Consider the following 15791-nt stretch of genomic DNA (forward strand, 5'->3'; position numbering starts at 1 on the left):
AACAAATTTTGCCAATGAAACAAGCAAATTTTCACTTGTTTCAAGCAAATTTTCACTTGAAACGAGTGAAAATTGTCTAAAAACAAGTTACTTCTGAGGTGATCATGTCTTATTTTAAGTGTAATGAGATATTTTGACTAGAAATAAGACATTTTTGACTTGAAATAAGACAAATAATCTTGGTAAGATTATGAGTTATTTTGAGTTTTTGCAGTGAATATTCATGCTATCATAAGATATTTACACACAAGAGACTTATGGTAAAAAATAATTAAGTGATGTGGATATGATCACCAAGCAGGTAGAGCCAAAAATAAAACAGCTAAAATAAGTTCATAAAATTACATGTCTTTACCATAATGCCTTTATTGTAAATACTGTAAACCCAGGAAAAGACAAAAGTTACACCCCATCACAATATTACTATATCCAAATGATTATGATTTCTAGTCTCATATGATTATATCAATATAATATTGATACATTGCCAGCCCTAACTTTGCTTGTATATTTACTTTCTCCTCCTCCCTCAGGTTTGTCACCCGCTTCATCGAGCTGGACGGCCTCACCTGCCTCCTCAACTTCCTGCGCAGCATGGACTACGAGACGTCGGAGAGCCGCGTCCACACCTCCGTCATCGGCTGCATCAAGGCCCTGATGAACAACTCGCAGGGCCGCGCCCACGTCCTGGCCCACCCGCAGAGCATCAACACCATCTCCCAGAGCCTGCGGACGGAGAACATCAAGACCAAGGTGGCGGTGCTGGAGATCCTCGGGGCGGTGTGCCTGGTGCCTGACGGGCACAAGAAGGTGCTGCAGGCCATGGCACACTACCAGAAGTACGCCGCCGAGAGGACTCGCTTCCAGGTGACACAGGAATTCCACGGACATGAATCAAATTACATAGTAAACAGAGCATTTGTTGGTGAGGTTAAGTCAACACGGCGGCCATATTAAAGGCATGTGAGGACAGCCCAGAGTTATGGAGTAATCAGAGGCACTGTTGGGGGGGGACTGTGAGTGTGTGGTGGTGCTGTAGTGACCAACAGGACTGTGTCAACAAGCCAGCGGTAAATCACACCACCTCCGGCTAAGCTAATAACACAGGAGCTGAGTGATTCAGAATTTATGGCCCTTTTAATGTTGGTTTGTATTATGCTTAAGGCGTAAAAATATGCTAGAGATCAGTGGAGAGATGTGAGAAGGTAGTGTTTACTTCTATGTGACCTTGTTTCCTTCACCCGTAACCAGTGAGGCACTAGTTATTTATTTTGTCTCTAGCGAGTCACCATGTCATGATTTAGACTTTTTTTTCTTATCAAGGAACATCTTGTCAAATCTTCTGTGTACTCTGCTCACCTAGACACTGCTGAATGAGTTGGACAGGAGTACAGGCCGCTACAGAGACGAGGTCAACTTGAAGACGGCCATCATGTCCTTCATCAACGCTGTGCTCAACGCTGGAGCTGGGGAGGTGAGGCCCAACAACCACAGACCTGTGTGATTACACGCTCTCAAAGAAACAACGTCCAGTCAAATGTATTTTAATAACCAAGGAAAATGTTTGATTTATCTTTTGTTGCAAGTAACATGTCCACCTTTGAGGCCGTTTAAGTGGTAAGCCAAATAAATCAAGCATACCTGCATTAGTTTAAATTTTGTAAAAAAAAAAAAAAAAAATGAATATTTTGCCTAAATCTGTTGTTAAACAAATTGCGAAAAACCTCTGCTTTTACATACAAGAGCAACTCATATAGTTAAGTAATCTTGGTTACACGGCTTATGAACGGAGTAATTCCAAGTAATGTGTAATGAATTGAAATTGAATTGAATTTTTGTCTCCAAGAATGAGACAGACAGACAGACAGACAGACACCATGACGACATAATGGCCCACAGAATGTACTGCAGGGACAGGACATAAAAATGTACCAAACATTTGATTTTTTTTTTTTTTTTTTTTTTTTTTTGTGAATTCATAAAATAACCCCCTCACCTTCTCTCTTTCTGTCTGGTTTGATTTCTAGGACAACCTGGAGTTCCGCCTCCACCTCAGGTACGAGTTCCTGATGTTGGGCATCCAGCCGGTCATCGACAAGCTCCGAGAGCATGAGAACGCCACTCTGGACAGGTGAGAGTGGGACCTAATGATTAATCGACCAAAAAAGATTTATCGTCCTCACTGAATTCCCTGGGGTGGAGAACTGGCATCCAACGGTTTGTTCAATCTCAATGTACCGTGCACTCTCTTTCTAGGCATTTGGATTTCTTTGAGATGGTGCGGAACGAGGACGACTCTGAGCTGGCCAAACGGTTTGATATGGTGAGAAGTCATTTCACCGTTCTCCAGTGAAATCATGTGAAGTCAAACAGAGCAGTCATCAAACTTGTAACTTGAAGAAACTTAACATCTAGCTTTCCTTTTTCCTCAACAGACCCATGTAGACACTAAGAGTGCCGGTGCCATGTTTGAGCTGGTCAAGAAGAAGCTGAACCACACAGAGGCCTACCCTCACCTCCTCTCTATACTCCACCACTGTCTGCAGATGCCATGTGAGTAGCCTGTTTAGGTTTTCTTTCTAGGTTTATTGATACTGATCATTTTTACGAGTTGGCTTCCAGGTCACGTAAACAGCTTGCAGTATATACAGTAACCACATGCAGTCTGATTAGTCACGTCATCAAACACTATCAAAGCCTTTTTGGATAAGCATTTAGTCATGTAGCATTTATTTACTGTCATTTGACCAATTTCAATTGTTTAAAATTGGACAGTTTTCATGTAAAAAAAAAAAAAAAAAAAATGCGGATCCAGTGTTTCCTCATCATTTTACCTCTAACAGGGTTTAGACTATTGTGCATTTAGACTATTGTGCAATACTAACCCCAATGGCAGCACCTTAACATGACCCACGCCACTTTTTAAATGGATGTGGATGTTTAAATGGATGGCTTTTAAATGGAGGTGGTAATGAAGCCTCAAATTTTATTAAAGGTTTGTTTTACATAGCTGCAGTCATAGAGGTCCATATCAGTAGTGGACAGTATTGGCCAACATCCAATATTTAGTCCAAGGCCAACATCAGCAAATTGATACATCCGCCTCATTCTGGTGTCCATGTCTCTCTCTCTCTATACCCAGATAAGCGTTGTGGTGGCAGCCTGCAGCACTGGCAGCTCCTAGACAGGATCCTCCAGCAGATAGTCCTTCAGGACGACAAGGGCGAGGACCCTGATGTCGCCCCGCTGGACAACTTCAGCGTCAAGAACATCATTCGCATGTAAGTGGCTCTACATCTTAATCCTTCATCGAAGTCGAGAAGGGACACATGAGCGGACACATAGTTAATGGACACATGTGCTGTACACTGTGCGCCTATCTAGTATATACTCATCATACAGGATTTTCAGTCAGTATATTATCTGCATTATGTATGATCTATTTATATGTTTATGAAAATGTCAGGTGAATAATACAAAGCAGTAGAGTCTATGTCAGATTTTAATCAAGTCTTGTAGGACAATAAGTGACCATCTTGGACAAGAGAGGGATGGTCACACTGAGTTACAGTAAGTGCTCTTATATTTCAACACAGACCCCATGTCTTTTTGAGATCTTACCCTCATAATCTGTAAACCAGCCCTGCTTTCTGGAAAAATCCCTGCAGCATCACTCCTCGCTGAGATCAAAGGCTCAGACCAGTGTCAAGAACATGCGCAGAATAATCGAGGCATGGCTGGGAGCAGAGAAGCTTGACTTGTGCCTCCATGCTTCAGTGTAGGCATCAACAAGAGAAACCATTTAGAGTACACCAGCGACCACACATATAATTAGACCTGTTTAAACAGTCTCAGCCCAGCTATCGCGGTATTTGGGCTGTTTCGCAAGCATGTCTGGGGAACGTGATTGGACAGGATGGTGAGGTGAGGCGGCAGCCAGGGGGTCACGGGTAGAAGCGGAGGAAGCCACGCTCCGACGGTGAATTGGCACGAAAGCGGAAGCCTGAGATCAAAAGGAAATCGTTCTAATCGCATTAGGCAGGCGATTCAGCCAAGTGAGCCAATGTTCAGGTGCGGTGAAGCAGTCAGTCGGTTTGATGGAGAAGCAGACGGGGAGAAACAATCATTCCATAAAGGAAAACCACCAGTTTGCCTTGGAAGTAGTTGTCTTCTGTATGTCGTCAGGGTATAGTTTACATTGTCGCTTAGAGAGATTGTTTTTCAAATGGCCACTGACATTTGCTAGTTTTTGAGGTCTGGGTTTCACTGAATTTTGAAACAGATCTGGACTAGTGTTCTCAAGCCAAGGTCTGCGGTGTTTGCTGAGCGTAGGCAGTGTTAAAAGATGGCATTCAGGGCTTTGTCCATCCGATCTATAATCTACCCTGCTCTCTGTGGATGTGGATTTCTCCTTACTAATTTGCGTCAGTTTCTCTCGTTCAGTCATTATTTTCTCTCTCCCTTTCCCTTTCTCCATCTTTCTCCTGGTCTCCACATTTCTATCATTTTTAAACCAGGCTTTACATCCATGATTAATATGTTTAGTCTCTGTGATGAAAGCACCATAAAGCATGTAGCGTCGTAAACCTTGGCCCACACCAGAGCTCAGTCTATTGACGAATTCTGCCGCCATTGTTTGTGCAATCAGCACGCTTGAGTGTAATTCTTTCCAGTAGCATACAGAGAGCGAGCTTGGACGCAGTGTCTAAGCCCGGCATCCATTACTGTCAATTGCAGATCCATTACAGCAGTCAAAACCTATCCCTCTCTTTACATTTATGCCAAAGTCGTGTTGTGTTTCCATAAACTCTCCTAGAGTAAATTGTGCCTGGAAAAGAGTGCATAAACTGAGATTTCCTCATTTTTTTGGCCGCACGCCGCAGGTCCTGATGGGTAACGGGCAAAACGTTTGTCTCGTGCTGTGGGGGCTCACGGGGGACGCTGTTAAAACAAATGTGGGACGGAGTCGTTAATCATCTGCGGTCAGCACGACGATGACTCTGACCACTCACTCGTGCGCCTGACCCAAAATTAACACTTTGCGAAATCACATTTTTTCCATAGCCATATAAAGGTAGTCGACATTGAACTGACTCTTTCTTTTTGTCTGTTCTCAATGAGCTTAGATCATGAAATGTTGCTGGAGCTGTAATTAAAGAAGGATTGAATCTGTAATCAAGTTCTAGTGGTTCTGTTCACTAAATAACACAAGCAATTAGAGGACCTCAAACTGATTAATTTGCTCTTAAATTGCCTTGTGGGCTCTCTCTTCAGAATTGATTACAAGCAGCTAAGCATGAGTCATTACCACGATGAAGTTGAACTTTATCTTTTTTCCTCTCAGTCCGTCCTGTCACTTCCTCTTTCACTGTCATTGTTGGTTTGTTCTCTGAAACCTCTCTATTCTCTCAGCTTTGGCCATGGCTACCACCGATGTTCAAGGTTTCACTTTTCCAACCTCCTCTTCTCATTAAATTTCTCATTCCATTCCACATTATGATCATAACATGTCTCTTTCACTGAATTTTTCCATTTTTACTTTTTTTTCTTTACCTTATAAACATGTGCAGTGTCACCGACTGTCTGCACTTCACCCAGAACACCCGTCTATCACATTACTGGAACTCAAACTCATATCAGATCCACAGCGTAACCTGATATAACATTAAGCTTCAAGCTGAACGGGTGGCAACAATCATAACCCTGAATATAATTGATTCCAACCTTGCAGTATTGATTTTAGCATTAACATTGTGCTATGCAGCTTACAAAGGTCAAATGCATCTCAACACAGTCAATTCTGGCAATGAAATCAAATCCCATTCACAAATAGGAAATGCACAGCGATTGTTGGTGAGGAAAATTTTCCGTCCAGGTAATCAGTTTCCTCACAATTTCCTGGCTTGACCAGGTTGGACTGCAATTGACCCCTACCTGCAAGCTTTGTGTTCAACAGTGGGCTTGACTGAGCAAAGCTCTGCGTGCCGTTTAAACTTTTGTCTCTGTGTTTTGTCTGCCTGTCTTTCCATTGATCCCTCTTTGTCTGTGCCTGCTCTCACAGGTTGGTCAATGAGAATGAGGTCAAACAGTGGCGAGACCAGGCAGAGAAGTTCAGGAAAGGTAAGACTTGTTTGACACACTGCCCCCTGCAGGTTGAAATAGTAAATGCATCATATTTCAGCTAGTAAAATAAGGGAGGCCAATTAAGTGAATTTTGAAAGCACCTATTCTGACAGTCTGTTTATGTTTGCCTGCCAATCACTGCCTGCCTGCCTCTCTGTGTGCGCCTCTCCCTGTTTGTCATCTGCATGCACACCATGCAACATATCCTGTGGCCTCTCCCTTCTAATAGACCATGCAGAGCTGCTAGCCAAGCTGGAGAGGAAGGAGCGGGAGTGTGAGACAAAGACCCAGGAAAAAGAGGACATGATGAAGACTTTGAACAAGATGAAGGACAAACTACAGCGTGAAGGTGTGGAGCTGCGCTCCGCCAGGGAACAAGTCCTGGACCTGTCCTCACGCATCAACGACATAGCTGTAAGCAGGGCTGCTGATGTTCTTTACTTTAATCATGTAGCTAATTGATAAGTGCATATTCTTGCCTTTTTAATGCATAATAAAGTCTTTTCTTTTGTGAGGAGGCTCCTTGTTGAAAAATATTGAGGTCAATTTTCTTCTTCTTAGGGACGATCTTATTCAAAACCAATCTGTTATCTCTTGTTTCATCTTTTTCCTTTATTAGGGGGGCAATGTGTCTTTCCCACCTCCTCCCCCACCCCCTGGTGGCCCTATGGCCCCACCACCACCACCTATGACTGGCGGCTTCCCCCCGCCTCCTCCACCACTACCGTTCAGCTGCCCGCCTCCCCCTCCACCTCCACCTCCGCCCGGAGCCCCGCCTCCTCCACCCGGAGCCCCGCCCATGTTTGGAGCTCCTCCTCCTCCAGTCCCTCCCTCCTTCAGCACAGCAACAACTCTGCGCTCCAAGTCCATCCCACAGCCCTCTCATCCCCTCAAGTCCTTCAACTGGGCCAAACTGGGAGAGGTGAGAGAACAGCGCCCTTTTACAGCTTATCAAACATATCCCTTGTGTCCCAATGCTGCTGTTGTATGGACATTTTTTTCCTTCATTTGAAAAGAATAGACTGTTAATGTGTGGACTAACTTTGGTGATATTTTCCTGATACGTTTTCTTTTGACAACAGCATTGTGGCTCCCTAGGTCCTGAGACATGATAGTGTGAGCATGACTTAATACCCATAATATAAAAATACGGCAGATTCATCATACAGGATGAAATGTGGAGTAAAGCCTGATATGTTCCATAAATAGCATGCTGCGATCATTTAGTAAGCCCCGGCCCATCAGCATAATGTGATTGCATAACAAATTAAACACATCTGTGCATCCATAATCTCATGCTTAAGCATAGCAGCATTGCACAAGACCTGGTAGTGGCACCTTCCTGTTTCCCTGGATTATCCATGTACCACAGAGTGTTCATCTCCACTGTATTTCACTTCGTATCGCCTCTTATGCCCCCCTACTCCTTCCCAGAATAAGATCCCTGGCACCATCTGGCACGACATCGATGATCTGCGAGCTTTCAAGATCCTAGACCTCAAGGACATAGAGAAGATGTTCTCAGCCTATCAGAGACAGCAGGTTCGGATGTTCGGGACTGGGATATGCCATTTTGGAATGCATTTTTGTGTCTGTGTATTTGTATGTTTATGTCAAGATGAGAGGACAGAGGGTGTTAAGATACAGAAACAGACATCTATAGTATGCCAACTGTTGTAGCAACTGTTTGATTTCTCTTTAAAGTGATGAATTGTGTAGTAATTAGGGATGCACCAATCCAGATAAAATTTACAGATCGGTTATTGGGCTGTCGTTTCCGATCCACATACCAATACGCAATAGACACACTCACACACACACACACACACACACACACACACACACACACACACACACATTGCCAGATGTGGTATTTCTATAATATTTCTGTTGTTAATCTACCACCACTGCATAGCGCCACAGTGTTGTGTATTGGTTTTGCAATCAGAAAATTCTCTTGTAGTGCTCATTACTACAAGTGAAATTTACTTACTAGTATCTGACAATGCATTGCTGTTTACTTGATTTTTAAATTAGTTTCACTTTTAATAACAAGTTTTTGTGGTTTACAACAACCTCACGTAACCTTGTATATATTACCAACGACAGCAATAATAATAACAATCAAGAAAAAAAGAGTTCTGGATACTGATCAGTACTCCGTATCAGCCAATACCCGAAGCCCAGGTGTTGGAATCAGATTGTAACTGCAAAAAAAAAAAAAAAAAGGTGGATTGGTGCATTCCTAGTAGTGATAATTTGATTTATGTGCATGTGTGTGTGTGTGTGTGTGTGTGTGTGTGTGTGTGTTTGTTGGGGAAAGTAGTGGGATCTTTGAAGAGAACTCTGAGAGTGCCAAGTGTCCGGCTCCAGGCTAACATTAGCAGCTGTTCACTGCTGAATGGCTTATTGTAGAGATGCCACAGAGCTCAAGCTTGCCCTAGTGTCTTCATAGCATTTATCTTGGGGCTGGGGAGCCGACTGGGTCTTCATGGGCTCATGAATTAGGGCAACACACAAAGGAAACAGTCAGCCCCATAAAAATCACAAGGAGTCACGATACAGGAAACTAATGGTGAGGGTTGTATACTAAGAGAAAGCAGCAGATGATCGAACAGAGTTGAATCAGGGACCAACTATCAGAGTAGCTGCAGTATGCAGGCCTATACTCTCCACTTCAGAGGCCAGCATACAGTCCATAGCAATTAGTTAAACTAATTACACACCACTTATCATGTGATAATATTGGGTGCAATGGCATATTATTAACAGATTTAACTGCCTCCAATAGGTTTAAGAGGAAGGTTAATTAATCCTTAATTAGTTTCAAGTAATCATGGTTTTAAACAAGGTCTTAAAGGCTTAATGGGAGGGCAGGAGATATCCTCTGTAGAGGCATTACTATTCTTGAATGCCTTTTCCATGCATTTTACTGCCATTGTTAAAAGCTTTTTGACAGCAAAGAGCAGGACTTCTCTTTGTTGATTTTATTAAAGCATAATGGGTCATCTGAGGTGGCTGCTGACAGTGATTTATTGGAGGTATTTATTTATACAGAGCAGGTTTTTATTGGCACAGGCCAACAGTTAAATGTAGATCCCTATGGATACAGCCACATAAAACCCAAGGTCTTTCTGACTATGACAGTTCCGTTCCATTTGAGAAGTGAGATATTCAGCTGGACTGTCTTCCAGTGTTTACATATGGCATAATTGCTTTTATAAGCTTTTCATTGGGCATTCTTTCTAAAAAGGCTTGTGTTTGTATTGACCCTCTGTAGGATTAGTTACCATGTTCATTTTTCATTTTCCTCTTTTTTCCGTTTCAAGACACATGTAGATGCAATCAAAAGACTATCCTTGAGCAATCGTGACCTCTTAAAGAGCACAACAAGCAAAATAGAGTGGGTTTTCTTTCACCAAGGCAGCACACAGCTATTCCAACCACCAATATAAATTTCATGAGCCCCTGATGAATGAAAAAAGTAGGTGACATCCTCATCTTACAGAGGCTTCCCACCTTCTGCTTGTAGTGTGTAGTTGTATTTTCTTTGCTCCAGCCACCACTGTAGTTCTGCCACCTTTTTGCTGCTTGAAGTGCTAACCTTTGCATGTGTTTTCAATTTTTTTTTTTTTTTTGGACTCTTGTCTCTGCACTCTCCGACTGCCTGGGCAGGAGCTGCTCACTAACCAATCCTTCAAACAGGTGAGTCAAGGGTCTTCCAGCTTCTATGCCACTTGATTACCTACTTCTATTGCTCTGTGCCCCTCTCCTCTGCAGCAGGCAGCCAACGAGGACAGTTACTTGCATCCTGAGCAGGATACTGGTTAATGTTATTGTTATTATTGTTACTTTACTATCTATTTGTATTTGAGTTTTTTTTAAGAAACTTGAAATTTATGAACCTTTTCACTACTGTATGAAATTACAGGCATACAGAGCAGCTGACTAGAGAAGATGTATAGCTTGATGGTTCTTGACTGTAGAGTTTTACAGTTTCCCTGGGTTGAGGGTCAGAAACCCAAATGTAAATGTAGCATTAATCTTCATTACTGTTGTCTTATTTATCCTGAACATCCCCATTTTCATCCTAGTCATTGTGATGATTACTGCCATTACCATAATCATCTTTCATTGCCATAATTACTATGATTAATCACCTTGATATGAACAGGAGAAGCCTAAATTAGAGGAAGACCACATACATATTGATAAAGCCCTCAAAATATAAAATAATAACAAAACAGCCCATCACATTTAGATCAGCACCACGTATTAAGATCATGATTGAAAAAAAAAAAAAAAGCTGCCCCAGTCTCCAGTTTCAGTGTGATCTTATAAACGTCAACCTGGCAAGGCTGCCTCGAGCGCGTGGGTAGAGAGGGCTTTGGCCGACGCAGTGAATGGGAGTTGTCCCCCTAACCCCGTGCCAACCTTAATCTGCTGCCAGTCACCGTAGGTCAACGCGGGCATGGAAAAAAGACATTTTCTTTACAAGCCGCATCTGTTTTACATACGTCATACCCCGTAACCTCAGAGAGAACGTTTTCTGGCAAGCAGGAAACCAACGCGGACCATAAATAGAATGCGTTTAACATTCAGAACCAACCAGCCTTTCAGACATGTATTCTTTCCCCTTGTGGATTTTTAATACTACATTTGTGTGAAGCTTACAAAAATATCTGACAGGCCTGAACCAAGTTTTGAACAGTGTTTCCTGTTCTTCTAAGAGGTTTATAGGACTCCTTGTGTTGTGTTTTCAGTGGTGACTCACCAAAAAAAAAAAAGCCTCTTCCAAGACCTGCTCAAGATTTTCTGCTCACACCGACATGAATTTGCGACGCTCTCTTTTTTCATGGCTTCTCTTGATCTGGTTTTATATACCTTCCGCAATTTAGTTCAGGATTTCTTTTTAACGAGACGTGCATTATAGCCCCTTAGAAATCATGCATAGCACCCGACGTGAGCAGCAACTGACATTTGCTCACCTTTTCCACTTAGTGCTGCAAAAGCAAGTCAGGGAAATTGACATTGGACCAGTCTTTGAAGTGTTTCACCTTTGTGGAATATGTTGACTTTGGTCGTGTTGTTAATGTAACTGCAAAAACTGGTGATTGAAACACTTGAAAAGCTCTGAATCATATGTTACAAATTAACGTGTTGCAGTATGCTTAAAATAGGTCCTTTTAATTTCTGGATGAGAGAATTATGTCTATGTGTCAGACAGATGTGAGAAACAGGCATCTCATTGTGCACGCATCACATTTTACAATAACATGCTCATTAATAGAGCTTAAGTATGCCAGAACTTGTTAATACTTTATGCCCAAATCTAACCTCTATCTCTGTTTCAATCTGTTTTTCTACAGAAAGAGACAGGCTCTATGGACGACCTGTATGTCAGCACGAGGAAGGTCAAAGAGCTGTCAGTCATCGATGGCCGACGTGCACAGAACTGTGTCATCCTGCTTTCAAAGTACGGGGCCCAGCCCGAATTCTGAAATACTTTGCATCATAACATCAGCAGAAAACTTGTTATGATACATTAGTTGGATTATAAGAAGATACCCGGTAAAATACGTGACATGGTCAGTAAAGACAAAGAACACAGACCTCTGGGTCAAGGGAGTAGTAATTTATTTTAGAGATGTTTCAGGTGGATGCTCCTTCTGTCTGCTACAGGAAATATGTTATTAATGGACTAACAAGGACATCTGTTAGTGCAATTGAAATACCGTCCATGTGTTCATTTTGAAAGGAATAGCAGTTTTAGTCATAAGACAGAGAAAGTTTGAACAGGTGAGGTTGTATCCAAGGAAGAGTGATTTTGAAACAAGCCCGGTTTTTCAGCTGATTTTCTTTGAAAATACAAAGAGTCTAATATAAGTTTGCTATATACAGCTGTCTCCTGGTAACCAGAATCAGTTATCATCATTTAAGACCCGCCCTACAATATGGTTACCATTAGCATCCTAGGCCTTTTGGAGACTTTGAATCCTGACACCCTTTACAGATCAATAAACAGGCTTCCTGAGGCCTCCTTCCCTGCAACACAACGTCAGCATGGTCCCTGAACTCTGTTTCCCGTCAATAGCAAGTGACCCAAGGGCACAAACTAGGTCCAAATGGGGTCAGCAATTGGTCGATGGGGCTTTGTTGCACAGCTTAACTGTTATTGATCACAACTCGGCACATAAAGCATTAATCCGATGCACTGACAAGAGCTGGCAGTGCTACCGCTGTTGAAACCGGTCCAGAACAGAGGTGTTGTTGGGTCACTGGTGTGTGCATTGTATTTGTAATTGGGTCAGTGATGCGTAGGTTTGAATGTACTGTACCTCCATGAGTGATGACACCATCCAATATGTCACTATTATGTAACATAACCTTTGAGTTACTCTGCTGTAGTTATTGAACTTCTTCATTGTATAAGCACTACCCACAGCTTTGTGCATTGATGTTTGTTTTTTGCTGTTTCTCTACATAATACAGGGAACATGCTTAATATTCTTGTCAAAATATACAATGTGTAATTGTTCCTTTTGCAGGTTAAAAATGAGCAATGATGAGATCAAGAGGGCAATCCTAGAGATGGATGAGAGGGAAGAGCTAGCCAAAGATATGCTGGAGCAGGTAAGGTTATAGGCCTACCAATAGGGAAGTCACGTACATGTGAGAGAGCGGTGCAACAGGCAGTCTACCACATTACAGCTTATGCTGCTATAAGAATAATACTATTTGTTTGAATTGGCTTGTGCAAACGGTGCATATTGATTTGACTGGCTGGAGCAAGAGAATAGATATTCTTTTGTCTCAAAACAAGAACTATTGAATAGTTGGGGTGCTATTGATTGATGGGCTTTTAGCCTCAATGGAGTTTGGATCTACTTTGCCCAATCAACGTCAGACCTAGATAAAAACAGCAAGTGGTTTGATTTCAGTGATTCCTGGCAAGGAAGTAGAAAGTGGATCGTTTGAAAATTCTAGGTTCCCAGCAGCTTGTATCAAAAGACATTTTACAAAGTTGAGTTTAGTGTGTCATTTTGTCTTGATGAAGTTTCAGAGATTAATCTCAGCAGCAAGAACAATAAAAAAAAAAAGTAAGTTATAAAGTAATAAAAGTCCAGAGTTTCCTGAGTAATTTGTGGTAGCTTTTAGTTTTCTCTCTGTCCCTCACAAGTTCAGTTCCAATAGCAGTTTAACAACAGCTTTTATGTAGATTTTTATGGCCAGTTGCACTGCAATTGCAATATTTTCTTTTTATTTGCATTTGTATAGCTGTTGGGGCAGTGTTTGGGCCACCATGGTCAAAACAATTTAAGGAAATACTGGCATGTTTATCTGAAAATCTTTAGCTAAGGAGTAGTAAGCACAAGCTATTTAGTGACACCTGACGATGCCCTTGCTTCTTTGCAGTTACTGAAGTTTGTCCCAGAGAAAAGTGATATTGACCTCCTGGAGGAGCACAAGCACGAGCTGGAGCGCATGGCCCGGGCTGACCGCTTCCTCTACGAGATGAGCAGGTACGCAGTCCTAATGTCTAATGCCCTGAGCTGGCTAAGCAGAGCTGGATATCTGAATTCTGTTGTTTCATGTCTAATAAAAGATATTTTTGGGCACGTTGGCGCAGATCCATGTTGCCGAACTGATCAGAATGTTTTTTATGGTGTTGCAGTTGTAGTAGGTTGAGGCATTATGTAAAATATATTGATTGGCCAACCCATGAAGTCAGTGTCTTCATGCATATGATACTTGCTACACGTTTCCATAGCATCGTGCCTGCCAAACGAAAGATTTCAGAAAGTGAACTAACTGCATATTTTGGGCAGAATGAATGCATCAGCTATTCAGCTCCAAATAGGTTCTAAAATATTGAAAAGCACAGTGGATGTTCAAAGAGAATGAGCTTGTTAAGCTGTGAGAGGAGGCAGGGAGAAAGAACGAGTTCGTGATTTTAGCTGAGAGAAGATATGAAGGCGTGTCTTTGAGGACTCAGTTCACGTCAGGGAGCAGAGACATTTTAAATCAGCAGCAAGCATCGCCTTTTTTCCCCCCAGCTACTGAGCTCCATCTTGACTCAGACTGCGCCCCTTTCATTGTTTGTGCTTGATAATTAAACCTTTTCATTTCCTTTTGTGAAACATTAGCCTGTTCAGTCTCTCTCCTTTTGACCACATCCCCTTTGGTCTGAGGAATACTCCTGGGATTTGGTTATTTTCTTTTTTTGCCATTCAATATCCCTCTTTGAAATCCCCGCTCCCTCCCTCAGTGAACCTTTGGGCAAGTTTAACATGCCCTTTTGTCAACTCTCCAACTTGATGGGAGAGTATTACATGATAAAAGGCCAGTGAAAAACAAGCAGGAGGCAGGTTTGGATGATTTTGGGGGGGCTTCTAGCTTTGAAATGACACTCCCCTGTCCACAATATTAACTCACTCTCTTTTTTTTTCATTTTCCTTTTCACCTCCCTCTGCCTCTTTCATGTCATCCCTTCATCAGGATTGACCACTACCAGCAGAGACTCCAGTCTCTGTTCTTCAAGAAGAAGTTTGCAGAGCGTCTTGCAGAAACCAAGCCTAAGGTTGAAGGTAAGTATAAATAGCTTGGGGGCCACAAAAAGGTAGAGAAAAGAGAACTGCTTTATTATGGCATCAGTGGTGATTAATCAATCAAAGGGCTGGGTTATTAATTCACATAATATCCATTGGCTAAAATATTCAGTAACCTACAAAAACAGTCTAACACCTTTTGTCATTTGACATTGTTAGGGTGAAGGATCACTTTTAATCAGTTATAGCCCTTCACAATAAGATAAATGCTCAGACACCCGGAGAGACACAAAAAAGTGTCAAACCCCAGAAATGTGAGTGAGTTCGAACACGGTTAGTGCCGGTTTTCACAATATCTTGTGAAAAGTTCCCTGTGTGTGTGTGTGTGGAGTGTGTACGGTGTGTGAGGGTGGCTAACTGCATGTTACAGCTTTTCCCTCCAGCCAGCTTAAATAAAGAGCAAGGTTACCAGGGAGGCTGTTTTGGAAAGCTGGCACATGTTGAGAGGGAAGAGTCTCTCTCGTAAACACTGCAGTTCGCTTCAAAGAGCAAGGGGAAAGCTTCCAATGAAGGCCATACAGCTGTGTGTGAGAGTGTGTGTGTGTGTGTGTGTGTGTGTGTGTGTGATGATCAAGCTGTCATAGTGTCTGTTTGATCAAGAGATACTTAAAAGACACTTTTCTTTAGGCCTGAATGCCTTTCTGGTCTTTAATAATCACATCACCCTTAATACTTTTTTGTCATTTTAGCCGACAATGTTTTATTTGCGTTCAGTGCCGACTTGACAATCCCCATGCATGGTTTACTGTAATTCGTTTTTGCCAGATAGTCTAGCCATTCGGCTCCATGAGATGAAACGAAAACTTTCCTATTGCATACATTATTGGCCGCTAGGAATGGAGAGAAGAGGATCAAGAAAGCTTTTAAGACTAAGAGAAGAGACATAATCCCATGAGTTTCAATATTGATACAAGCCTCCAAAATCTTTGGTGTGGGAGCCAAATGTTCTCAAACCACACAGTTCATCAATTCCCATAATAAAGTCCTCATCTCTTTTCATTATTGATGTTACATTGTCATTTACTTTAGATGAGACTATATTTCCCCAGACCACCCAGC

At 42.1% G+C, this 15791-nt stretch overlaps 1 protein-coding gene across 3 annotated transcripts in view; it reads left to right on the plus strand.

Annotated features, from left to right (window-relative positions):
- Window positions 1-15791, plus strand: part of daam2 (dishevelled associated activator of morphogenesis 2) — a 95328-nt gene that overhangs the window by 65630 nt on the left and 13907 nt on the right. For 2 of the 3 annotated variants that reach the window (XM_030082117.1, XM_030082118.1), the window contains exons 6-20: window positions 534-867; window positions 1364-1474; window positions 2028-2131; window positions 2257-2323; window positions 2436-2553; window positions 3143-3281; window positions 6062-6120; window positions 6353-6537; window positions 6743-7045; window positions 7558-7665; window positions 9799-9828; window positions 11493-11599; window positions 12672-12756; window positions 13540-13646; window positions 14623-14711. In XM_030082117.1, coding sequence (XP_029937977.1) covers window positions 534-867; window positions 1364-1474; window positions 2028-2131; window positions 2257-2323; window positions 2436-2553; window positions 3143-3281; window positions 6062-6120; window positions 6353-6537; window positions 6743-7045; window positions 7558-7665; window positions 9799-9828; window positions 11493-11599; window positions 12672-12756; window positions 13540-13646; window positions 14623-14711 — 1946 coding nt within the window. The remainder of the gene's footprint in view (window positions 1-533; window positions 868-1363; window positions 1475-2027; window positions 2132-2256; window positions 2324-2435; window positions 2554-3142; window positions 3282-6061; window positions 6121-6352; window positions 6538-6742; window positions 7046-7557; window positions 7666-9798; window positions 9829-11492; window positions 11600-12671; window positions 12757-13539; window positions 13647-14622; window positions 14712-15791) is intronic. The other variant, XM_030082119.1, reaches the window with a different exon arrangement.

This window comes from Myripristis murdjan, chromosome 22, assembly GCF_902150065.1.
Source record: "Myripristis murdjan chromosome 22, fMyrMur1.1, whole genome shotgun sequence".
NCBI classification, from domain to species: domain Eukaryota; kingdom Metazoa; phylum Chordata; class Actinopteri; order Holocentriformes; family Holocentridae; genus Myripristis; species Myripristis murdjan.